Source organism: Sinocyclocheilus rhinocerous, unplaced genomic scaffold (genome assembly GCF_001515625.1).
Source record: "Sinocyclocheilus rhinocerous isolate Xijiao unplaced genomic scaffold, SAMN03320098_v1.1 scaffold768, whole genome shotgun sequence".
Taxonomy (NCBI): domain Eukaryota; kingdom Metazoa; phylum Chordata; class Actinopteri; order Cypriniformes; family Cyprinidae; genus Sinocyclocheilus; species Sinocyclocheilus rhinocerous.
In genome coordinates this window covers 379,860-405,677 of record NW_015634483.1, presented here as the reverse complement: position 1 = coordinate 405,677, position 25,818 = coordinate 379,860, and the positions used below count along the sequence as shown (strand labels likewise).

The 25,818-nt window shown below is 41.4% G+C and overlaps 1 protein-coding gene across 3 annotated transcripts in view; it reads left to right on the top strand.

Moving 5' to 3' along the window:
- LOC107745648 (probable JmjC domain-containing histone demethylation protein 2C) overlaps positions 1–25,818 on the top strand; it is a 145,347-nt gene that overhangs the window by 101,006 nt on the left and 18,523 nt on the right. The window contains exons 3-12 of one of the 3 annotated variants that reach the window (XM_016559569.1): positions 2,800–2,913; positions 15,703–15,808; positions 17,088–17,212; positions 17,513–17,656; positions 18,037–18,078; positions 18,502–18,763; positions 19,585–21,251; positions 21,790–21,962; positions 22,538–24,699; positions 25,489–25,690. In XM_016559569.1, coding sequence (XP_016415055.1) covers positions 2,800–2,913; positions 15,703–15,808; positions 17,088–17,212; positions 17,513–17,656; positions 18,037–18,078; positions 18,502–18,763; positions 19,585–21,251; positions 21,790–21,962; positions 22,538–24,699; positions 25,489–25,690 — 4,997 coding nt within the window. Of the gene's footprint in view, positions 1–2,799; positions 2,914–15,702; positions 15,809–17,087; positions 17,213–17,512; positions 17,657–18,033; positions 18,079–18,501; positions 18,764–19,584; positions 21,252–21,789; positions 21,963–22,537; positions 24,700–25,488; positions 25,691–25,818 lie in introns of all 3 variants that reach the window. The other 2 variants (XM_016559568.1, XM_016559570.1) reach the window with 2 other exon arrangements.

The following is a 25,818-nucleotide window of genomic DNA, read 5'->3' as shown; positions in this document are numbered from 1 at the left end:
TATTTAAGTGTGTGATGGTATTGACACAGTTACAGCATTGAGTGCCTTATTGCTAAAATGGTTGTATTGCGTTGTTAAAATGGTTAATGCACGTTTATTTAAAATGTTTTCTGAATAATGTTTTATATAGCAATATTTTGTATTACATTTTAAGCAAACTCATTATTTGCCATCATTCAACTAACAGATATAGTCCATTGACCTGTGCAGTTACTTAAATTCACTTTATAGTTGGTACTACTGTATAACATGTATTTTAGCATCCCTTGAATGTTGTATTATCCAATCAACATCCAGAACTGGAACTATGTGTAGCAAATCTATTTTTAATAGTAACTCTGTTTTAATAATAGGCCAGTACTCTATATAGAAGTCAAATTCAGTAGCAGCTCACTTGACTGCTTGTGAGGCTGATGAAAGGTTTATTTTAGAAGTGTAAATCCACAGCTAGTCTTTCCCCTGCTGCTGCGGATCAGGTTCAGTGAGAGACATGCAGGCAGAAAGACAGTCAATACAGATCGTCTGAGCTCACATCTCAACAATCAGAATTATTCAGCTAGACTGCGCTATCTCAGAGATTGGCGGTTAGACGCTTACACTGTTTACTGGTATAAAAACTCTTCCTGTTGGTCGGTGTGGTTACGTTTTACTCTCAAGGGCTGTTTTTGAGGCATCCAGACATGGGCATGTCTTTCTGACCTCTGTTGATAAAAATAGAAATGGTAGGTTGTGCAGCCAAAGGTCCAGCACAGATTAAGATCACATGCACACACTTGTATGAAATGCAGTCGCTCTCTTTTAAAAAAAAATAGGCCTACTGTTCAGTTATTTAGGGGTTATTTGTTTAATAACGAGGAAACATTACAGATTTCTCCGTCAACCTTCTTTTTTTTTTAACTGCAGCACTAAATAAAAAGGTGTAGGATTTACATTAAAACTATTTTCACTCAGAAGCAATCTGTTTTATTTACAGCTTAAACATTTTTTTTTTAATTGTGTACAATGATTGCAACTGCAACAAAAAGTCTCAAAACACTCGCTTTGAGAATGCAGTCTAAGATGTCACAGGCTTTTTCTTTAAACATAAATAGCCTACAGTCTTAACTTCTTAATGACCTCCAGTTCTGCTTGTAGGAATTATGGGAGTGTAAATAAGAAACTGAAATGACATCTAAATCCATAAACCCCTGGCACAGCACAGTTGTAGATATGGTCCCTACTAGCAGACATGAAGAGTAGATTGTGATGGCGATCATGTGCAGCTAGTCCCATGACTGCCGTGTCTGCGTGTAGCATGAAGCCTGCTTTCATGCCAGTGACCAGATGGCATGCCATTTTCACTCACGCACACACATACTAAGTTCAGCTGCAGTTTTGTACTCTAGTGTGAGTCCGGGCTTGTAATGAATCCAATTACTGTCCACTCAGTCCAGCTCTTGTGTAGTCATACTAGTGCCAATTTAACCTTCTGATTCAATTAGAGTCTCAGGAAAGACCTCTGATCTAAGGTGAAGCTGCAGATGTTTACTGTGCCGTGAGAAAGTACTCTCAGAGCCCAAACTGTGTTTAGTTCACACACAGGCGCATGGTCATAAATGCATCTATTGCTTGTGTAAGAAGTTGCGTCCTTTAATTTAGGGTGTGTACAGGTCCCTAAAAAGTATTTTTTATTAAACATTAAAACGCATTGATTTGATTTAGTAAATGTGAGTGCTGCACGTTCTATATGCTCATGGTTTCATTTGCATTCATAATCGGTGAATACAGCACATTTATGCCAAGCAATTGCTTATGATCTACAGATGATTAATTTTGACATTTAATTTAACGTAAACTCTTATAGCTTTTCTCTGGGCTGCCTTGTCATCACAAGAAGGACTAAGAACTTCATTTAACACATTCAGTGTTATGCATTTACCCCATTTTGCAGTTGAATGTGAGCCCTAGCTTGTTTAACTAAGTAGAAGAGTCTGAGATACAGGATTTATTCTGAGATTGTATGAGTTTGTTTGGTATGGACATACAGTATTCATTTTAAAAAGGTCTTAATGTCTTAAATTGGATTTTTAAAGTTCTGCAGATACCCTGTTAATTGGTTCACTGGCAGGAAGAACAGCTATCAGGAAAACAAATGGGTTTTCTCACTTGAAATTGTTCGTGTTTAACCTTGGGTTTACATAATCATTGGTTATCTTGGTTCACCCTGTTCATACTTTACCTGGGTTAGCAATTCATTCTGAGTACTCAAGTTTCAAGAACTTAGTGTACTTTTTTGCATATGTACAAAGTTGCTATAATAACATCGCTTGAATAAATAAAAATAAAAATAGAAACCCGTAGGTGTGTTTTCAGTCACGGTTCCTCATTTTTAGCCATTCCCTCAGATGCTGAAACTAAACACAGCACATGAAAGTTTCTGTGAATGTATAAATCATGTGAATATTCAATGAGGTTTGCACTGAGGTAGTGTATGATTGGTGGCATGTTGGTAAACAGTTCTCTGTTATATTCTTGCAAATTAACAGCAGTAACCCTAGTGTAAATACAGTGCTGACCCCCATTCAAAGTAGCATGAAATGTTATTTTACCCAGCATAAAACTCAGTGTGAAGGCCTTTAATAGTCAGTCACATGGAGCATGTTTGCATGTGTTTATGTGCTGTTTAGGTTGGATGGATGTGAAAAGGGATGCATCAAACTTATTTGTGTTCCATTTGAGCTGTCAAGCATGACACACTTGTTTGTTTTAGCTTCCGACGCCCAGATCATTGAATAACCAGAGTGTTTTCTGTCCTTACAGACGTTCAAGCCTCTTGTAGGGAAGACAGTATTAGGGTCCATCACAGCCATCGAGTTCTTCTCTGACAGACACCTGGACTTCCTAACAGATGAAGGAGCCTGTCAGCCCTATCAGGTGAGAGCCTTTCCGTCTCATTTTGCTTGCAGCATTTTGGAGTTACATTAGGCTGCGTTTACACTAAGCTAAAAGGTGACCCATCTCACATCTCTGCCCGTGTGGCCCTGTCCGTTTACAAATTTTGGCTTCCAAGATGGATCTTCTGGTAGAAAACCCTCAGGTTACCGTGCGTTCCTCGAAATCCATTGCTAGTACTCCCCCACCATCTGAGTATGTTCTCTCTAGCTTCAACATCCTGCTGGGTGGATGGGTATACAAGCTGGTCAGCTACATGATTTTGCCTCCATGAGCGCTTCATGCTCAGAGCACTAATAAGGACAACAAACAGCCTCTTCTATTGTTCTGTGCTAAGCCACTTTCATAAACAGCTTAATTAATCTAGCTTAGATAAAACACACAGTCACAGAGAGAGAGGCTCTGAAAACAAACACACATGACAGATGGGAGGAGATGCTCTCCACTGCTGGATTCATATTCACGACATGTTTTATCCCCAGTGTTGCGGGCTCACCTCCATCCTGCACGACGGATAATGAAAAGCCATCTGCCAGCAAATTATCGAACGCTCTCTCCCCCTGAACCCAAACCTGGGCGTAGCATGTGGGGAAATTGTGATAAATTTAAAAGCGGGTCCTTATTTTGTGAATGCTGCAGTTGTGTGGTTTACTGTGTACATGCTTTTGTTGCATTGGAACGCCTGTGTTCACATTTCCGTAGGTGATGTGGACTAATCTATAGTAGTCAACATTTGAAGTGGATCAAAAAACGTAATCAAAGTTGTCCTAAGAAAACAACACATTTTTTGGTTTTAGGACAACTTTGAAGAAAGGTTTTGATCCACTTCAAATGTTGACTAGTGTAGTTTAGATCTATGGGGTTGCTTGTGGTTAATCTCTGCAGGAAGAAGAAAAAATAAATAAATTCTGATGGGTTTTTGGTTTGCAGTAAATGTAGAAAGTATATCAATAATATGATGGAATTAGAAGCCCTGTTCCAAAATGTTTGTAGGCACATGGTGATGAGCTTGTGATGCAAAAGTAGGCAGAAAAAAATGCTACCTTTTAAGGTAACTCAATGTATGCTGACTGCCTACATATTTCCACTAAAATCTCAGTGCTGTATGAGCTTCTGGTATAGTATTTTTTCATGACAAACTGTGGTGGCCAACACTTTCTGTTAGTCACAGCAAATGATATTATTTTATAATATAGTATGTTTATATATAATAATAACAATAGGGATGCTATTAGGGCTGCCCCTAATAGTCGACAAACCGTTAGTCGACCAGATAAGGCTTGGTCGACCGAAATTTTATTAGTCACCAGTGTTTCCCACAAACTTGCACTCTATGTGTGGCGGCACTTCCCCTGGGGGAAATATATATGTATATAATGTAAATATAAAACAGCAGACAGACTTATTGAAAGTGCAAATTCATTCTCTGCCAGCAGGAGGCACTTTTGGAGTGGCAGAAATAGCAGTTTCCCCGGTAACGGCTGTAATCAAAGCAGCGCTGTGCTCATAAACGCTGCTTTATCAGGCATTATAGGAAAGATTAAATGAAAATGACATCAAAACTTTTCTGAAGACAATTGGTTCCCTTCAAAAAAGATACATTTATATAAAAACACCCGTGCCGCATTTTGATTTTGAAATGTGCAGAGCTCATGTTTATTCAACGAAGTCAAGCCTTTTGGAAAATCTATTTGTGGCAGTCAGTGTTGATATTGTGGCGGGCCGCTACAAATAAATCAATGTATGGGAAACTCTGGTCGCTTAGTCGCAGACATTTTTTTATTTATTTTTTTTAAATCCACTGGCGAAGTCACGCAGTCCGTAACGGACAGATCATTAACAGCTGGTCTATGTGGTAGGCTAGTACATCGGACAGGACATCCAAACGCTTGCCTATCATTCATCAACCTCAAATATGGCTTATCATCTGAAATATAAGTATTAGCAACTTTACATGGCCGCTTAATGTAATGTCATCTTTCAAATCTGTAAAGACTCTACGTTTATTTGTGTGCACTCACAATAACATCAAAACATTGTGCTTTTGTAAAATAATGAAAGCAAACATGATGCGCTTTCTGCCGTCTCAGTCTCTGTGAACTTGAGCGTGAAACGCCGAAATGAAAACATATCTATAGAGAGCGAAATGTCTACTTTCACATGAACCAATTCAAATGGAAAACAAATATTCTCAGATTATGTAATCCGTATGAAACATGCATACAGGCGCATCCACTACTGCGGAGATGACGAGTCAGTGTTGCCGACTTCATCTATTAAACCAAGAACAAAAAAAGCACTAGTTTATCAATAAATTATTAAAACGTAAATGCAGCCTCCTTATTGTTTTTCCCTGACACATTAATAATCATTACTTCTGCCGGTCTGCTGTGGCAAGCTTTATGCGTGTGCCTGAGTGCTTACTAGGCTATGTAGGTAATTAAAGGCTCATTATAATGATTTAAATGGTTTATTAATAAATGTGAGATTAGTCGACTAATGCTTAAAATTAACAACTACTAGTCGACCAGAAAAATCTTTAGTCGAGGGTAGCCCTAGATGCTATAGAGTTGAAGTTTGTAATGGCGGAGCAAAAATATAAAGAGAAACTCCGACAGCAGTTGGTTGACAGCTATTTTCTAATGTCAAACACTATTTGTGTGGTGCATGTGCATGTTGCCATCCATGTCGAGTATTTCATATCAGTCGCTTATGAGATTCCTTTGTAATTAGGTTGCTGTTTTAAAGCTTGACATTTGACTATAATGCAGCTCAGTACAGAGCATGAGTGTGTTTCACTCCCAGGTGAAAGTGAGGTTATGGCAATACAGTCACGGACAGGACACTCTCACACTCAACCGTTTGCACACCACAGCATGTCGAGAGGAAACAGGCAGGTTTTTCTTAATCTCTACAGCGCCACTCAGAGCCAAGAAATGTGCTCAAAAGGAGTAGGCCTATTCCTCAATCTCTGCATCTGTGACTCTCACGGGACCCTGACACATTCCAACACATCATCACGTTGTGAAAACTAAAATCCCGCCCCCTTTCAAAAATCCAAAGTCTGACCTCTGAAGTGCTTGGGAACTTGTTTGCTTGCTGGAGTGTGATGAGCTGGCTTGCCCACATCCTGTCTTGGCCTCTTTTCTCCTTCACGTATTTTTTCCACAGTGCAGCCCGATCCATGGATGGACGGAGGATCTGTTTGGCATAATCGCAACAATTGAGGCTCTGTGTGCGAGGCCAGTCGGCGAGAGTGAGAGAGAAACCGAAAACAGGAGTGCTGTTATGGTGTGCCTTACTGGAAGAGACGTCTACACGCTTGTGACTTGCACTCATTATTCTCTGTGGGCTACATTACTGAGCGGGATTGGGTCTGGGCATACATTTGCATTAGTTTATCCTGGAGTGGGATAGAACAGGAGGAATTTGACCTCTGAACTCAGTGTGGCTGCGTAGAGGACTTGAGAACTCTGTGTAACAATGAAACATGCCCTTGTTTACTGTCATGGCAGTTAAGGTACATTCACACTGACAGCCATTAAATCGCTGGAGGTCACCAAGTCGCTGTGCTGTTTGTCTCTAGTAGCTGTATCCAACCTTATCAGTACTGGATGGATTCTCTGGACATTTGTCCACATTTTCTGAGCTGATTTTGGGGCAAATTCTTCAGAAATAAACATAAGAGCATCATAATATTATAGTATTAAAGGAGACCTATTTTGCCCCTTTTTACAATATGTAATATAAGTCCCAGGTGTCCCCAGAATGTGTCTGTGAAGCTTCAGCTCAAAATACCCCACAGATCATTTACTATATCAGGGCTGTACGTTCACTTTTTTTGCACATTGCACTGGTGCTACAGAGGTTGAAAGTTTTGTAGCAACAGGCCAAACAGTTGTAGCACAAGTATAAAATGTATGTTATCATGTCTGAAAACAAACACAAGTAATGGAGTTCATCACTTAAACAGGCATTGATGTTCCATACAGAGCACAAAAAATACAAACCATCACAAAAATTGTTTTTAGACAAAGTTTTTCTTTATTTGCTAAAAACTGTAGAGTACAGAAACATAACACCTTCTACACCTCAACAAAATATAAAATAAAAAAGAATGGCAAACATTTAGGCCAAAGTGGGCGAAGATAAAATTGTCATTATTTATCTTTGTTATTAGAAAATAAGACCATTTGGTTATCCACATTCTTCAAAATTTCTTCTTTTGTGTTCAGCACAAGAAAGAAATTAATTAAATTACAGGTTTGGGACAACATGTGAGTGAGCAAATAATGACAGAAATTACATTTTTGAGTGAACTATTCCTTTAATAACAAGCGGCAGCATGTTTAGTTCTGTCACTTTAAGAGCTGCACGCATCCTTTTCTCTCTCGACTGTTTACATTCATTTTAGACATAACCAACTGTGTTATGTAAACCTTGTGTGTTTTTGACAGTATTAGACTCAAAATTAATCAAATGCGAAAGACAACTTGGTCTAGTAATCAGGTGCTGTTTTAGTGTGCGTTGTGTGCACTCTTCATGTGTACGTGCTCAGAAAAAGTGCATGTCAGAACAGCACGTGAAAGTTTCACCGGCAAGGCTTTAAAGGGGTCATATGATGCTGCTAAAAAGAACATTATTTGGTGTATTTGGTGTAATGAAATGTGTTTATGCGGTTTGCGCATAAGTGCAGTGTCCCGTGAGTGTAACTCTACCGCTGAGTCAACATTTGTTGTGAATGCATGTCGCATTGTACAGTATATTGAGACAGAGGCGCCAGAACTGCAGATGATAGAATGTGCGCTGTAGCACGATACTACATATCTTCAAAAGCAGATCGTAGAGACATTTTAATTCGTCCACGATCAGAAATCGTCATATCGTACACCCCTAACTACCAAGTATAATCATTCTCTCACACACAAACAAGCACAACGAAATCACTTCACACAATTAAGCGGCTGTGCTATGAACATGCAAAACTGTATTGCACGTGTGCTACAGTGGTAAATTTATTCATCGCACAGACCAGTTTTTGCGTAGCACGTGCGACATATATGTCACACTGTACAGCCCTGTATATCATTTTGAAATTGCCTATTATTTGTGGAAGCAGAAACACGCTGTTTTCGTGCATGTGTCTTTAAATGCAAATGAGCTGCCCCTCCCCGCCCCTTTTCCAGAATAGGGCTGTGCCTTTACAGCTCGTTCCTCAGATACTCCACTAAAAACATCTGTTTGGTTTTGATTATCGTGTCTATCGCTCTGAAATTATGCATTTTAAACCATATTAGTTTAAACTTCTGATATACGGTTTTCTGAATGCGCAGAACCGAAGCACACACACAGAAAGTGGCTGTCACACAGCATGTGAGTACTTAACTCAAAAGTTCTCTTTCATGTCTTATTGAACTTAAACTGTCAAATACACACAAGTTTATGTTAAAAACACGCAATTTACAAAAATAGTTGGTTATGTCTGTGAAGGTAAACAGCTGGGAAAGAAATTGCATGTTTATATTAGATCTGTGTGGCAGCAGCATAATATACAGTAAATAAATAAATAAATTCACTGCTCTCTTGACTCCTCTTGCATGAGGCTGGAACTCTAAATAGTGTTTTGTGCTCGTCGGCGCAGCCAAAGACAGAACAGTTAGCATGCTTTGCACAAACTTTTGCCATGACGTTAGAACTGGTACAGTGCTGTTGCTTGCGAAAACACAATGGCGGCACCGTGGGTGGAAACATGCAGATTAAGGGGCGGTATTATAATACTTATATTCTTTTTCCACATTTCCTGGGTTGGTAGATGCACCGGGGGTCCAATTATAGCACTTAAACAGACAAAATCAGATTTTCATGATATGTAACTTCTAAAATATTTAGTGGTTTACCAATATGGATTTGTTTTGATATCTGATGCAAATAAGTGTGGTGGGGTGGCTGATGGCCAATATAATTTAAAGATAACACATGCACAATTTAGGCACTAGTTGGATTTGATGAAAGTTGTGAGATTTGTGGCATTAAATGTTTATCCAAATGTTTAGAATGCATATTTGTATTAGCTTAATGCCGTCACAGTTTTAAAACCGTATTAGCCTACATTATGCCCTTCAATTATTAGACAGAACTGTAAAACAAACAACTAATAAAGACCGAGAACCTGGAGCACCTGGGAGTCTTCAATGAATAAACAGCTGGCAGTGTGTTCTATGCTTGATGGCCAGTTCCTTATTTCACCTCAGATCATCAACTTTCATTAAAAACAAATGACTTCTAGTTGCTTTATGGCTGCAATTTGCTGTCAGTGTGAACAGCCCTTTAGTGTTACGCCCTCTGTGTTGAGTGGTGGGATTGTTTTTACACCCTGCATTTGAAGCATGCATAGATGCCTGTGATTTCTCTTCTCCGCTGCACATCACAATATCCCAGCACCCCATAATGCTCTAACGTTTGTGAGAAATTGCATTAACGGATACTATTCCACAAAACAGAGCATACATCACACTGGCGTACTCTGTTTTAATGAAGAAACATATATCACACACATACACACGGCTCAGCCACCCTCCCCCATACACTTACACACTTTCACACGCAGACAGCTGCCGTTTTAGCATGCATATTTATACACAGAACTCCCTGGATGATTTAATCCACAACGTATAGAATTACTCACTGTAACTGCGCTTAATAAATGACCTCAACAACACACCGCTTGAAATGACACAAACCTATATGAAAGACACAATCAGCGCACACACTTGTATTACCCCAGCAACAAGCTTTTTTCACACACGTCACGTATGTAGTATTGCCATAGCAACAGGAGCACACATGTCGTCCGCTCCTCAACAAAAGCTTTTACGTGCCGCTGGGCTGTTTCTGCACTCATTTTTTGCATTTTCCCACCGCCACAGCGGTTAATTGAGCTGATAATTTATGCCGATGTTAGGAGACGTCACCATTAATGCTATAATAGCGTTATTATGGTATCTTTCTTCTTGTCATTCCAGCTTTCCGCACAATGAATCATCCTCTGAATGCGTCATCTCTTGTGAAAAGCATTTGTAGAGCGCTGGAAGGAACATCCTGTCTCCGTGCGCCCGTTCGCTGTTTACACCTCTGACTGATGCAAGTATTGTGTCAGCTCCCCACGCTGCCCATTGCCATGGCAACACTCCGCTTGCATGTTCCCTTTCCCATCTCCCATCTAAACAACATACTTTTTTTTAACATAGGTCCATCCTCATATGCACCCAGAGATGCGCAGCATCATTATCTCTATCAAAACGTGTTTGTGATTTCAAGCAGCATCCTTTCTGCCAGACAGGATAATGAGGTGTATTCGTGGTTGCTCATACGTGACCATTTCAAACATCATAGACATGATTTAAAAGTACTTCATTTCCTGTCTTAAAACAATATTTCTGGGAGCAAAACTGCAAATGTACCAGCGTCTGTTGGTGAAAGTTGGTGAAAAAATGTATTTTTTCCCAAATTCCATTTTAGACTCTGTTTTAATGGTTAAATGACATTTTATTAATCAAAAAGCATGTCTAATTAATTGAAATCATGAAATGTACACGACTTAATGCGGGAGAGGTGCGTCTGACTCCGGGCTACTTTTACACTGCTGCCGCGGGTTATTATTCAAGTTAGCGGTTCTAAATACAAATAAATAAGCGCTAACAGCACATGACATCGTGAAGATAGGGGGAAATATTAGCAGTTAGCGAAACATCTACATAAAAAATATAACTGTTACCGGATTAACCTGGCTGCCTTCTCACTACTCAGCATCCTTTCTGCCAGACAGGATAATGAGGTGTATTCGTGGTTGCTCATACGTGACCATTTCAAACATCATAGACATGATTTAAAAGTACTTCATTTCCTGTCTTAAAACAATATTTCTGGGAGCAAAACTGCAAATGTACCAGCGTCTGTTGGTGAAAGTTGGTGAAAAAATGTATTTTTTCCCAAATTCCATTTTAGACTCTGTTTTAATGGTTAAATGACATTTTATTAATCAAAAAGCATGTCTAATTAATTGAAATCATGAAATGTACACGACTTAACAGCAATTTATTAAAAGTTAAACAAAAATTTTTAAGGCCCTATGTTTTTTTCTCGAATTTATTATGATTCCATTATTTTTCTGGATTCCATTTTAATGGTTTCATAAAATTTTAATAATCAAAAGCCTCTCTAAATAATAGAGAAATAATTTTTCCCAGAAGTACTGTGTTGGGTATTTACATTGTTCTGGTAAATAAATTCTGGTAAAAAAAAAAAAAAATCTGGTAAATATTCCTTAAAGTCCCCCTGTAGTCAAAAATTGTATCCTTTAAAACTCATATTTGATCATAAAAATTACATATTTTATTTTTTTTCTTGTGAAAATAATTTTCTCATGCCATATAACTGTTACCGGATTAACCTGGCTGCCTTCTCACTACTAGACCCTCTGCTTTGCAGCACAGTTAATGATATGCTAAGGATAGGATCCCTTGACGCAATTGGTTATTGAGTTTTGTGATGTAGCAAAACAAAGGCTGTTTCAAACCGTGTTTCTGTGACTGCCTTTGGGAAACTACCGTTTTAAGGAGAAAATACTCAGCAATGGTGTTGATAAATGGATTGGCACATGGTTTGTCTAAAAGCATATTAAAAACACCACATAGACAAATAAACAACATAAAAAAACTTGATTTACACCACAGGGGGACTTTTAAAATAAAGTTTTAATAATAATTTTATTATTAGTAGTCGTACTATCAATTTATTTTCTGTCACCGTCTCTTCACGTTAAACTGAACTTTTATTTTGACGGGTTGTTGTGAAGAGTTTTAAGTTTCTCTATTTATATGACATGACGATAGTTTTTCTCAAAAGAAACAGTAAAATGCTCATGAAGTGACTCTCAAAGCAGTTCTAGAGATTATGTTTATATGTGTCACATGTACTCAAATATTGAGGAGGCTAAAGCTGAAAACACTACGGGCACCATTCAGTATGTGTGTAGTAAACGAAACTGTGCGTCGCCATTCATTCACACAGAGACCCGCAGAACATGCAGGATTCATATTTAATAGTATTTTGCAGCTTAATATTCACAGACACTAGTCCATATCACATTTTGATTTAAGTGTACTGACCTACTTTTGATTTATTCATCCAAAATTTGGCAAATTTGTGACATTCTGCCTTATACAGTAAATTCCATTTTATGACTTAATTCCGCAATTCTGTCCACGTTTTCCACATTGCAACTACAAAGGTCTATACATCAGTATGATATGATTGTTCAAAATTTTAATAGACTACGTGTGGACAGGCCTTTTTGTTATACATGGTTCAGTAAATTTGGCCTGTCTCACCTTGACACGTGCCCTGGACTCGGGTCGTGAATCTTCAGAGGACAGGATGACATTAACACAGGAGCTGTGCTCTTCAGAGAGGGACAGATCAGGAACACGTTTGCCCTTTGTGTGCACAAAGACAGAGGAAAAGAGCGACGGAGAGAGGCAAGTGAAGGAAGCAGATGAATGCTAATAGGAGCACTCATGTGGAGCGGGACGGTAATGGGACTTCATTCATTCTTAATGAACACATTGTTAATTTCACTGACGTACAGTAACGGCCTGAGCTGCACCCTGTATGATGACTAGACTAGATATTGATTTGAATTTGGCACATTAGAGACCATTTTTTATAACATCACATACATCTTAATTTTAAACCTGCTTTTGTGACAACATAAGAGTTTTGCATGTGGTTTTATTGATTAGCTACTTGTGGTTAAGTTGAATCTAAAAATTTTTTAGTTCCCAAGCTCCAGCCCGCTGGACGGAGAGCAAGAAAGGGGAAGGAAGCTGTTTTATCTGGGTCAGAGTTTGGATCTGGAAGCACTTTCCTATTCCCCCAGTGCCGAGCACCACCCTGCTTTCACAGTGTCTTCCACCGCAGCGCCATGTGGAAAATCCTGGAACATATTGCTGTTAAAGTGATGGATGGCAGCCCGGTGCGGAATGAGGTGGGGGATGGAAAGAAAAGTGCATCTGCTCCGTCCTTCACAAGGGTGTGTGTGCATAGGAGGAGGAGAAGATGAGATTACAGCCGAAGTCCTGCTGAAGGTGCTCGACCAGACAGTGTAGGAATGAGATCATGTCTCTCTCTGCAATTTAAATTTCATTGTCCTTATTCACAACATTCGTCATTTGTTTGATGGTGAGCAGCTTTGCATTCCTGGAAGCATGCGTTGCTCTGATAGGAAACATTTGGACATGGAATATATTCATTTTATTTAGATGCTTCTCTTTCTGTCATTGAGTAGAAGAGCTTTGGGGAAACCAGCTTCTGTTCTTGGAAGCCACCATGAGAGAAAGGGCCCTGTTTAACCTCCAGGCCAATAAATAAATCATGTGTCCTGCAGTGCTCTCGTTTTAAAATAGAAACTAGAATAAAGGCGTGTGTATGTGTGTCTGAGTAATGCAATGGTTGTTACTAGGGAGAAGAGGACATGACATTTTCGCCAAAAATTAGGCACACTGGCCATGCAACACTGTCTTTTTACGACAAACCACAGCACCTCTCAGTTCCCAAATTGCATGTAATCTCGATCAGATGCAAAGATGTTACTTAATTGGCTCATTTTTGCTAGTTCCACTTCTGAATTACAGATCTGATCTGACATTTGTTATGAGCAACAGTGCAAGACATAATGGATGGGCTGGTGTATTTCACAGCAAAAGCAAACAAAAACATCAGGGATATGACATTACAACCTTGAGCACATTAACATTTGACCATCAATATGTACATATCTACCTGCCAGTATTGACATTCCCTGATGAACTTCAGTGTGAACCTTACACTGGTACACAGAAATTAGCCAATCAAAACTAATTTCATTTAAATAGAGAACTCTATTTATAGGGAACAGTGCTATCAGAAACTGCTGATTTAATTCTTAAGGTGCAGTCATATTTACCATTGCTTAGTGAAATTTCACAGCAAAATCCAGTCATTTCAAAAGGAATCCAAGTGATCTGTAATTCCGCGTGAGAGCGATTTTGCACGTTTTTCAAGTTTGTCATGAGATTTTGATGAATTGACTAACAGAAATCAGCTTATGTTGAATATGTGAGCTGTGATTCATACATTGCTACACTATTGACAATAGACAATTATGCTGATCTGACTGTACCTTAAGGGTCGAGAAGGGCAGAGGGAAAATGCTCATGAAGGAAAATTATGGCTTTTTTTGGTGCAAGAAATCTTAACCTACATTATAAATGGCCTAGAAGTAAAATTCTACTCTTTGGTTAAAAATGGCTCTATTGAAGTACCTGTGTTTCTTATCTAAGATGTGTTGTCATTCACCCTAGCCAGCAATCACATGGCAGCAGTGTGGGCTTTTGTTTACACTGTGTGTGTGTGTATATGTGTGTGTATCAGCAGTGGGGTATTTCCAGGGTTCAGTTCATGTGTTCATCAGGCCTGCTGTGTGATTGTGTAAATAACTGGAGCTCCTGTCAGCCCCCCCGCTCTCTCTCCACTCCTCATCACCATCAACAATTAATGGAAGTGCAGGGCGGATATCCCTCTCACCCTGCCAGACCCTGACACACACACACACATCTGCTTGACTGCTGTGCTCCTGCGAAGCGGAAATGTAGGGTTGCCGTGCATGAGGAGGTGTGAGGGCTTTCCTGTGCTTGTTTCGAATTCTGTGGGTCACTGGCCTTCATCAGATTGTACAAATCTCTCTGTGACTGGAAACGTTTTAGTGGTGATTGCAAAGCCTATTGCTATTACTAAGGCATAGGGGGTTGTTTAGACCACTAACCCTACGTATAACGCATATCTTGCCCTGCACCGTTTGTGCCACAAACCTCAACACCTCAGATCAGGAAGTTTGCTGAGGAGTGGTTATCACTGTAAGCATTTAGACTTAAGATTAACCTCAGACTTACAATGGAGGCAATTGTTCTTACTATTTGCTCTCATAATGGTCACATTTGCAAAATGTGGGTGAAATTCTGCTGGTCCATTGTTAGTAGCATCGCTCACACAGAGGTCACTATCAAACCAAGCAGCTTCATGCTGGTCAACGTGGTGAATTTGCGTGACCAACTATTGGGGTTTATTATTACCTCCAGTAGTGATATCCCTAGTGAGAAAAAAATTCTAAAATGTATTTGAAATACATTTATTTTGTGCTAAGTATACTACAAATGCATTTACATATTTATGTGCTTAATAAAAATACCCTGCAATTGTACTTTTGCTATACTAAACTGGTATACTTGAAGTCTGCTAAATGACTTAGGAACAACTAATGTTGTGCTTAATGCACTGTAATTGTGCGGAAGTAGTGCTGAGATCCAACTAAAGATATACTGAAGTATATTTGATTGTGCTAAAGTGGAATTATTGCAAGCATACTTCAGGTACACTTTAAATATCATACATTTAAAGACTGATATTATACAGAGATCATAGAATTCAATTCAAAACATATTTTAGGCATAATGTTAAGAAATGTGCATTGTGCAATAAAGAAATGCTCCAAATAAAGTTTAATTATAATTTTATATCAGTAAGTCTTACGTGATATGTCAATAATTATGTTAATGGATTTGAAGTACACTTATGAAATATGTATGAAATAAATGTATTATAAATAAATTGTAGCATAGGTTTTTGTAATTTTGGAAGTTTTATGCTGACGTGTTATGTTTGTTTTGCTTTCTGCAGGATGAGGTGGACAGTTTAAGTCCTGTTTTTAGGGACTATTCACATCTCCATGAAGAAGTGAAAGCGTGGGTGAAAGACCAAAAGGTTCAGGAAATTTTTATGCAAGGTAAGGTAGCCACATTTCATCAGTTATTCTAAATGGGCAGTTGTAACTAAAGGATCATTTGAGCCCACCATCCTACTTTTGGTGTTGAAATGTCAAATTCAAAAGTTACCCTTTTTACTTGCTTAAAGTGATCTCAGGTTATGTCCTATAAGATTAAGTGATGATTCACCTACAAAAAAAATTAACAATGACTATCTGTTTTCATTGTTAGTTGTAGTACTAATGGTCATGTAATAATGGTTATGGCAATAATGGCAAAGAACAATAGAAGAACAATAGAAGTAAAGTTAACAGTGTGATGCTGGCTTGACCTTCAGCCTCCATTTCCTGGTCAGAGTGTTTAAGGAGGGGAGTAGTTTTTCACAAACTGGCTGCCAGCTCACATTCAGTTCTAGATCCTTTCTGGTACGGAATGTCCAGTTCTTAGCATCCAAAACAGAAAAGTCCCTTCCTTTTCACTTGGAAATGTGTGACATTACGGAAGTAATGAGTAATGAAAAAACCAACAACAAAACCTGATGTGGTTTGTAAAAATGGAAGACTGCTCGCTGTACCTGGCTGGTTCAGGCAGAGGGTGTTGTTGTGGTCTTGGCAGAAGTTCTTGTTTACAAAGTCCATAACAAAATTCCAGGCCCACAATTAGTGATAATTGTTGAACTTGGCAGTTGACAAGGGCAGAATGGAAAGTATCTCAAAGCCAAAGGTTTTGGTGGGGAAACAGAGAACAAAAAGGAAAAAAAAAACTGTCTGTGGTTTTATGCAGACGTCGCCCCATGGTTTATGTGCATGTGCAAACATGTGTGAGGGACATGCATTTTGGGTTGTTGTAGGCACAAGGACAGTGAGGGGTTAGCTGCTCTAGCAGGGCATATGAGCGGTGTGTTCAGGAGTAATTAATGGGAATGACCTGCCCTGCACTAATGAGCTCCAGTCAGTTTGGACACCTGCCAGCGTTCACTGCGGCTAACAGCATATCACAGATACAAGGATTGATGTGTCATTCCCTGAGGTAAAGTTCACCCAGAATGAACAAAAGGAGAGTTTGTAGAATGCTCGCATTGTATGCTCACACAGTAGACAGTGACTGTTGAGAGTACTCCATATTACTCCTGCTCTCTATAAATAAATTGAAAATTAATGAAAAATATCATGCAAAGTTTGATATGCCACATTGAAAATAAGACACTCTGTACATTCGATCTTAGCCTGTTATTAATGCTGTGTGTTGTGTTATTAGATGTGTGTTTTTGAAAGTGATTCTGGTTCTTGATATCTTCAGGTCCCTATTCGTTGAATGGCTACCGTGTACGAGTTTACAGACAGGACTCAGCCACCCAGTGGTTCACGGGCATCATCACCCACCACGATCTCTTCAGCCGCACTATGGTTGTCATGAATGACCAGGTATCAGACCTGATTTTGTTTTAGTTCTGAAAAATGTTCTGCTTTTTCAAGTCTTACTGCTTTTATGAAGTGGTAACTACATAATAAAAAAGAACACAAATTATTATTTTATTATTATGTTTTATTAAATCATTGTATTGTGAAAATATGATTTTATTAAGCAAATGCATTATTATTATTCGCCAATAAAACATTACTTTAAACAAATCCACAATCAATATTGTAATTGTTTATAATATTGATCATAAAACTGAAAATGAATGTGTTGATTTTTAATAATTTTACTGACTCTGTGTACAGGTACTAGAGCCTCAGAACGTTGACCCCTCCATGGTACAGATGACCTTTCTGGATGATGTGGTCCATTCTTTACTAAAAGGAGAGAACATCGGTATCACGTCACGACGCAGGTCTCGCTCTAGCCAGAACAGCAACACTGCCCACGTGAGTGTAATCTACAAGAGCACACAGATATCTCACATGCCTATATGTGCTTATGTTGCTAGATGATCAGCGCACCTGCCTTCCTGGAACAACATTGTGTTCATTGTTATATGCCAACTTGTATTTCTGTTTTGTGCATGTCTGTCCCAGTGTCTGTTTGTGCTTATTACTGGACGTCGTGTCTGTAGCTAGCTTTGAAGTAAAGTTCCTATGTGCTTTTTTACAATCTTTTTTAAGAAACCTAGAGCCTTGTAGAAACACGTATCATTGCTCCCTTCATCATTAACAAGACTTCTCTGTTCCACCTTGTTTTTGTTTTTTTTGTTTTTTTTCTTTCTCTGTTTCCCTGTTTTAAACATTAATTGGGGATATGCAAGCAGACCACAGGAGGGAGACCAAGCGGCTCTACAGGAAGCACTCAGGTACCGGGCCGCACCTCCCTCTCTCCATAGATTTAGAGCTGCTGTTATACCACCTGCATATCCCTGCCTATTATAATTATTTAGCATAATTTATTACAAGTACTAATTTTCCAATAAATGCTTTACCCCGGTTACCGTTTCACACGCTGTGCTTGCATGGATTAAATGGATTTGGGGTGTAAAATAGTTCTTTGAGATACAGGGTTGGAAAGCTTTTTTAAGAGCCATAGGAACTCTTCTTTAAGCCTAGCTCTGTGACCAGTTTTTTACAGACGTGTGTAGTGCAGTCATTGCTGGCAAGGAAGTGTTTTTTTTTTATATTGGTGGTTTTAAATTAAAAGTTCTCTTTCACTCTCTATAACCTAAATCCATTACAAGCCCTCTCATGCTTGTGTTTGTGCATCCTTTTGTGTTTTTTTTCAGGGTCATTACACGCGTGCCCAGGCCAATAGCCCCAGACCCGTGATGAATTCCTCTGGCTCCACCCCCAAACAGGCCTCTCAGGCTCAGCAGCAGCAGCAACAATCCCAGCATGCTCAGCAGCAGCTATCTCAGCAACACCAGCAGCAGCAGTCCTCACCAGGTCAACAGCGCGGCTCAAGATCTTCACGTCGGAAAGGCTCCGACAGTAGTGTTCCAGATGATGAGAAGATCAAAGATGAAAAATCGGACAGTGGAGGAAAAGGTAAAGCACTGATCGTTGTTACAGTAATCATGCTACTAATGAGACAATTATAATGTAAATGTAAATATCTTTATGGTGCTTTTGCTTGAAGTATGCATGTGTGTTCTAACACAGAAAGTCGGCAGGTAGGTCTGTGTGTCATGAAGAAAACAATGTGGTGAATATAGAAGAGTTTTGTATTACTTGTGCTAAATGTTTTCATAAATAATGCTTAAAGGACTAAAGGTCTGTGACTGAATTGCTTTGATTCAGTCATGTTCGGAAATTGATGGGAAATGAAACGGTAATTGCAGCACCCTACTCTGAGGAATTAAAACATAATGAATCTCTTCAAGATTGATTGGATTTTCCCCTATTATGGCTTCATGTTATATAGAGGCTATTATGTTTGGCGCGGTCTAGTGCTGTATATTTAAGTTGACGAAACCTTCTACTGGATAGGTTCAGTGCAAACTTTTTGGCTGGATGGCCATCTGGTAAAAGATCATTTAGATCCTTCCATCATAATTCCTGCTGTACAGTGTTGGTCAGGGTGTTGGGTCTTTGAGAGACGAGGTGAGTGCAGCCACTGCAGTGAAATGGACATTTTAAGTGTGCATAAATTCTACCAGAGTCCCATCCATCACACTTCTAATGCAGCACTTAAGATTCAATCAGCCTTTAACCTAAGTACAACATGACATCATCCTGATCCGTGCTTGAATAATCAATTGGATTGAGTTTCCTGTGCACTCAGCTTGCATGTAAATGTTTGCTGGTGGCACGTTTTGTGCCCGTGTTGAAAGTTCTTCCTGACAGAGTTGGCCTCTTTTTCTTTCTAGATTCTTCTAAAAACAAAAGCAAGCAGACAAACAAGAGGAGGAAAGCAGATGAAGAGGACAAGAAGGGCGGTCTCAAGCGGCTCAAAACAGAGACGTCTGACCTCTCTGAGAGCAGCGACTCTGAGAACTCTAATAAGCGGAGCATAGACTCCTCATCGGAGCCCAGTTCAGAGAATGAGCTCAAATGCAAGAGCACTTCAAAAGTTCCAGAGGAGGAGGAGAAGTCCCAGGGATCCAAGCCTGTAGATGAGTTGAGTGTAATCAACAGGCTATCTCCCTGGGATGAGATGCAGGATAAAAGCAGCAAGCCAGTGGCCGTGGAGGTGGCTCAGCTGTCAGAGAGCGAGAGGTCAGGAGAAAGGAGATCTCCGCTGACTCCTCCAACCTCCTGTACACAAAACCAAGCCTCTGGACCGACAGAGGTCCAAAGCTGCATTGTCGAGATGAAAAGCACTGTGAAAACCCTCCCCAAGGACCTTTATGGCACAGGAACACCTCTGACGCTCACGCCCAAGTGCGTGATTGATATCACAGAGGATGCCATCACGCAGTCTAGTTCCAGAGAGAACTCTGAGGCCGTATCGGCCCTGCTGGCATCACAGAAGTGTGATGCTTACGTCCCTGAATCCAGACATTTGGTGCAAAACGCCTCCCACTCAGAGTGCAGGAGGCCGGATGGCGAGCAGCAGCAGAATGCTCGCAGCATAGGCGGTAAAATCGAATTCACCCACTCTGAGGTCATAAGGCCGGTGACATCAGTGAGTGAGTTAGCGGCCCTGGGTGAGAGAGGGAAGCTCCAGCAGCAGTACACATCTATGGTTATTAAAAATGCCTTGTTAACCGAGGACATCAAGAAAACCCATAAACTCAGTCCTTCCCCTGAACTGCCCAAACCTAAGTCCAACTCATCCCCTGACATTCTCAAGCCCAAGTGCAGTCCTTCACCTGACATCATTAAGCCAAAAATCCACAGTGTTCATGAATCCTCCAAGCCCAAACCAAATACATCTCCTGAGGTGTCCAAACATAAACCGCGCCACCCTGAAAACCCACCTACAACAGGCCGCTTGCCACTCAAACCCGAACCACACATACCCCGCTCTAGTTTTAAGCCTGTGCCAGCCCGAGGGGGGCCATCGGAATCAAGAAAAAGCCCACTTGTCGACAAAAATGAGCCTTTTTCGGTGTACAGAGACCCTGCGTTGGTGCGTCCTGAATCAGATAGCAACCACATGACTTACCTGCACCCACACCTGCATCCACTACATGGTTCTTCTCACGTTACGTGTCTCACGCGCAGCTCGCACCACCCGTCCCACCTCCTCCCTTCTTCCTCCATGAGCCACTCTGTGCACCACCCACACCTTCTTACCACCGTACTGCCCACAATTCCACCAGCCTCTCTTCTGGGCAGCCATCCACGGCTGGACTCCCCTGGACTTGGGCACTTGGCTTTGGCCCACCACCATTCCCACCAGCAGCAGCAGTTCCTCCAGCAGCAGCCACCCCCAGCCCTGCTGGCCCAAGCACATGGAGGTGCCTCATATAACCAGCTCAGCCTCTACCCCATCATCTGGCAATACCCAAACGGTACCCACTCCTACCCACCTGGATACAAGTGGGTACATCCTGAAAATGCTGTCAATTCAGACTCCAGCCTACGGAGGGTATGTGTGGGTGCCTGTCTGTTTCCTAGCCCTGGTTGTTATAATTTATACTGTCTGTAATTTGCAGCTGTGTGTGTTGTGAATTGAAATGCACATCGCTCAGTTGAGGTTGTTGTAAGAAGATATCTTAGAGGAGAGACAGATACTCAGCCCTTCTCTTGCTTCTGTCAGGGATTTTTTGTTTTGAACTTAGCCTGAAACAAACTACCCTATAGTAATAAAGCATAATGTGTGAGCACATGCTTGTATGTGCTGTATCATGTCTGGACACATTCCGAGGCTTTTCATGATCACGATAACTTCCTGCATTTCTGTCAACCCAGAATATTGCAAGATAATATAAGATAACTCAACTGGAATCACTTTTTCACATCCTTCATTATAAGCATCTGTGAGTGAGTAGGAAAATATCACAGATTGAGAGACAGTCAATTCTTATGCACAGTTTGTGTGCTATGACTTGTCGAGAGAGAAGTGTGTGTGGCTTTGAGTGCATTATGACCTTCTGCTTGTTTGTTTGTGTGTGTGTGCGATGCAGAACACTTCCAGCCCCTGGCTGCACCAGTCCACCCCTGTAACCTCAGCAGACAGCATGGGGATTTTGAGCCATGTCCAGGGCAGACCAGCCAGTGCAGATCCTCATCGACCCATCAAGATCAGCTCACACTCCAGCCCGCCGCTCTCTAAAACCCCTGGAGAGCTCCACAAAGAGTGAGCAGGCACACACTTGTGTGTCTCTCTATCTGTCATTAACACGTGGTTAATCCATTCCCACAGTCCTGCAGTGCCTGGAAATTGTGGCTAGCTGTTAAATACCTTGTGACACGAGGTGGAACAAATGCCATGTGATAGAAACACTGTACGCTCATTCAGTGACTGTGCGCATAATTAAACTATTCTATTATAGCCCGCTGAATGTCTGTACTCATTTGAACCACCTCCAGTGCAGTTACCTAATGTCTGAGAAGGACCATACTGTAGCACTAACCCTTGCACTTGCATATTGGCGATATACCTATATACAGTGGGGTCTGAATACTTTCCGTACCCACTGTATATATATATATATATACATATATATATATATATATATATATATACCTATATAAAACTATTGAACAAAAACCTCAAAATACTTAATACATTTGATATTTTCAGATATGCAGGTATATCTGAACTTTTTTAGATTACCACTTTAGAATCACCAATTTAGAAGGAATTATATCGATCATGCTGGCAGACATTTTTGTGATGCTGACTGATTTTTTTTAATATCATTTCTTCAGAGATCAGGAGAAGAATCTGTTTGTGGACCCTATGCGTAGCATGGCCAATGCCCACCTGAAGCAAGAGCCGGACCGCAGCCGGACGCCTACCAACAAGGAGCTGCACCGTTTCTACATGGAGTCCCCCCACAGCAAGCCGCAACTACCACCACGCATGCCTCAGGGGGGGCCAGACCGTACCAGCAAATATAAGGAAGAAAACCACCGCATTCTTAGAGAGAGCATTGAAATGGCCCCCTTCACTGCCAAGATCTGTGCCAGAGAGACCGAGCGCAAATCCTACCCCCGAATTTCATCCCAGCCCAAAAGCCATGAGAAAGAGGTAGAGCACTCTGTGGCTGATCTGTACAAGTACAAACACTCTGTATCTCAGTCCCTCCCTCAAACCAACTACTTCACCACTCTGTCAAATAGTGTTGTAAACGAGCCACCACGACTCTTCCAATCCAAAGATCTCAATCCATACTTTGACAAAGCACCCGCAGCCTCTAGCCCTTTGTCCTTGGGCTCGTACAACTCTAGTCACACCAAGTCTTTGTCCAAGCCTCCCCCTCTCATTAAGCACCAGCCAGAGGGAGAGGGACTGGTGGGCAAGATCAGCGAACAGCTCAGTCAACAAGCACCCATACACTCACTTAGTACCTCAGTGGTGACGGTCAGTGAACGCTGCAGCCCGGCTATCTCTCCCTCCAGTCAGCCCAAGGGCATGCCAGCCTTGCGTAGAGCGCCGGTCTTTCACCCGCCCACCCAGCAGGCGCTTGACCGCAAGGAAGGGGCCTACGGTCGCCTTTCCCCACCTACGCTCACCCCCATCCAGCCCGTCAGCTCAGCGGGGAAGGTGTCAGAACAGCAGAAGCCACCCACCCTGCTCCCAGAGCTCAGGGATGAGAAAAGCGGAGCTGAGCTGGGCTCGGCCGATTCCTGCCGGTCTGGCGGGGAAGCAAAGAGCCACGAGAAAGTGGCCTGGCATTCAGAGAATAGCCAAGGGAAGCCACAGGCAGCCATGGCATCTGTTATTGTCCGCCCTTCTACTTGCATAAAATATGATGGCTTTCCAGGTCCCAAGATGGCCCCCAAAGAGCAACTCGGTAGCAGATTGTTTGCTGGCCGCACTCAGGCAGACTGCCTGAAAGTGGCCGAGAGTAGGGAATCTGGGAGAGTCATCCTACCAAACACGAATTTGGAGGATCCCAGTGAACAGTACAACAAAAACCTGATTAGAGCATCACCGGTTGTCATTCCCAGCTCAGTGGCAGTTGTTGCCAATTCTGTGTGCAACACTAGGACTAATGAAGCCATTGCTGCTGCCAGCAGCACGTTTAGCATGCAGAGCCTTAATGGAGCAGATCTATCATTCTCCATCTCTGGCGCTAGTGGTAGTAGCAGACTGGAAAGCTCTGCTTCCAAAAGCCGCCCTCACACTGTTGTTGAGTCGCAGGAGGGAGGCTCGAGAACCACCTCCCCTAGTGCGCTCCCTCAGGCCAGCTCCGCTGGCCCCACACTGGCCTACTCGAGGAACTTCGTTCACCTGAAGAAGGCCAAAGCAGCTCTGGCTGCGGCTCAGTCTCGTGGCTCCAGTAGCGCCTCAGAGAGTGAAAGCGGTAGCGTCAGATCCTCTCAGGACTCGCCCACCATCGCTCAGGATAATTCCACGCCCAGCAATCCTGCCAGCAAAGCCAGCCCGGTGCCCAATGGACAGCCAGCGCAGGTGTGCCAGTCTAACTATCACAAGCTCAAGAAAGCCTGGCTCACGCGACACTCGGAGGAGGACAAAAACACAAACAAATCTGAAAAAGGTGGGAATGCCATTTCTGAGCTAATTAAACCATGCTCCGTCAACCTGATTGCCCCTGCATCTAGTGATGTGGATCTGGGCAAGGACAGCAAAGAACAAGAGGACAAGCTGTCCCAGGAGGACAGAAAGACACGCCGTACCCCCAAGCGCCCATACGAATCGGGCTCGGAGAGCTGCGATGACTCTGACTCTAGCGAGAGCAAGCTTGAACAAAGGAGTAAAAGGCAACCCAAGCCCACTTACAAAAAGAAGCAGAACGACATGCAGAAAAGGAAAGGAGACAATGAGAAGGAGGAGGACGAGGTAAAGCCAAATGGTATTTTCCGGAGTGCTAAGGAAAAAACCAAACTCAAGCTGGCCAGTACCAGTAAGTGCACCACAGTCTACATCACAGTTTGAACGTTTATTTACTACACTACAAAGTCTTCAAGCTTGCCCTCTCTCCAAAGGTCTTTTTTATGAATTTCTTTATGTACATATGATGACATTTGATAAAATGAATATGCTAGTACAAGTACCATACCTCCACATACAATCCACTGCCATACATTTTTTACCCTCCAATTAATTCCTAATTAATGAAATCAAGTTCTTATTGAATATTTTGTTTTCATCAGATTAAATAGTCAACATTTCACAAGTAAAATGGGCTGTGAATGGCTGTTTCATGTTGACTTGAACTTTGGGGTTATTGGAAGGTTTGCAGTGTGTGAGAAAGAGAGTGAGGTGTGTTTGGTGAACATCTGAACGGCAGCTGTGCAAATGGCTTCTACTAGAATGCTCACATTTATATGGAAAACATCTCCAAGAGCACTTGGGCTTTTATTAGCACTTTCTGATGATTGCTGTGTAGCAAAATGGTGCCTCTTTGTAATTGCATAGCTTCTAAAGCGGTAGGTCACTGTAACAGTACAGTAGGTCACAACTGTCAGGTTTCATAAATGTTATGATTGCTTTGTGGTTACAACGTAAACATTAACTCTTCAAACCCTGCACACTTTTCTCATCATCCCCACCTAGTGATAGACTGATGCGTCTGGGTCAGGCTAATATTTATTCCTGTCTTTATTATTCAGTTAATGTTTAATAAATGTGGAGTTTTAATGCAGTATGTTTCCTAATGGATGAAGTAATGGAATCTGTGGTGTGTTTATAGATGGCATTCCCCGGTCAGTACTGAAGGACTGGAGGAAGGTAAAGAAGCTAAAGCAGACGGGTGAGTCCTTCCTGCAGGACGACTCGTGCTCTGAAATTGGGCCCAACTTACAGAAGTGCAGGGAGTGCCGCTCAATCCGTACCAAGAAAGGAGAGGAGTCTGCCCATTCACCCGTCTTCTGCCGCTTCTACCACTTCCGCCGGTGAGTACAAAACGAGGAACCATGTTTGCATTGCACTCATCAGGCTACATGGTTAGACTGATTATTTGTAGGGTTGGGTATCGTTTGGGTTTTTTTCGATACCGGTGCCAAATCAATACTTTAAAAAC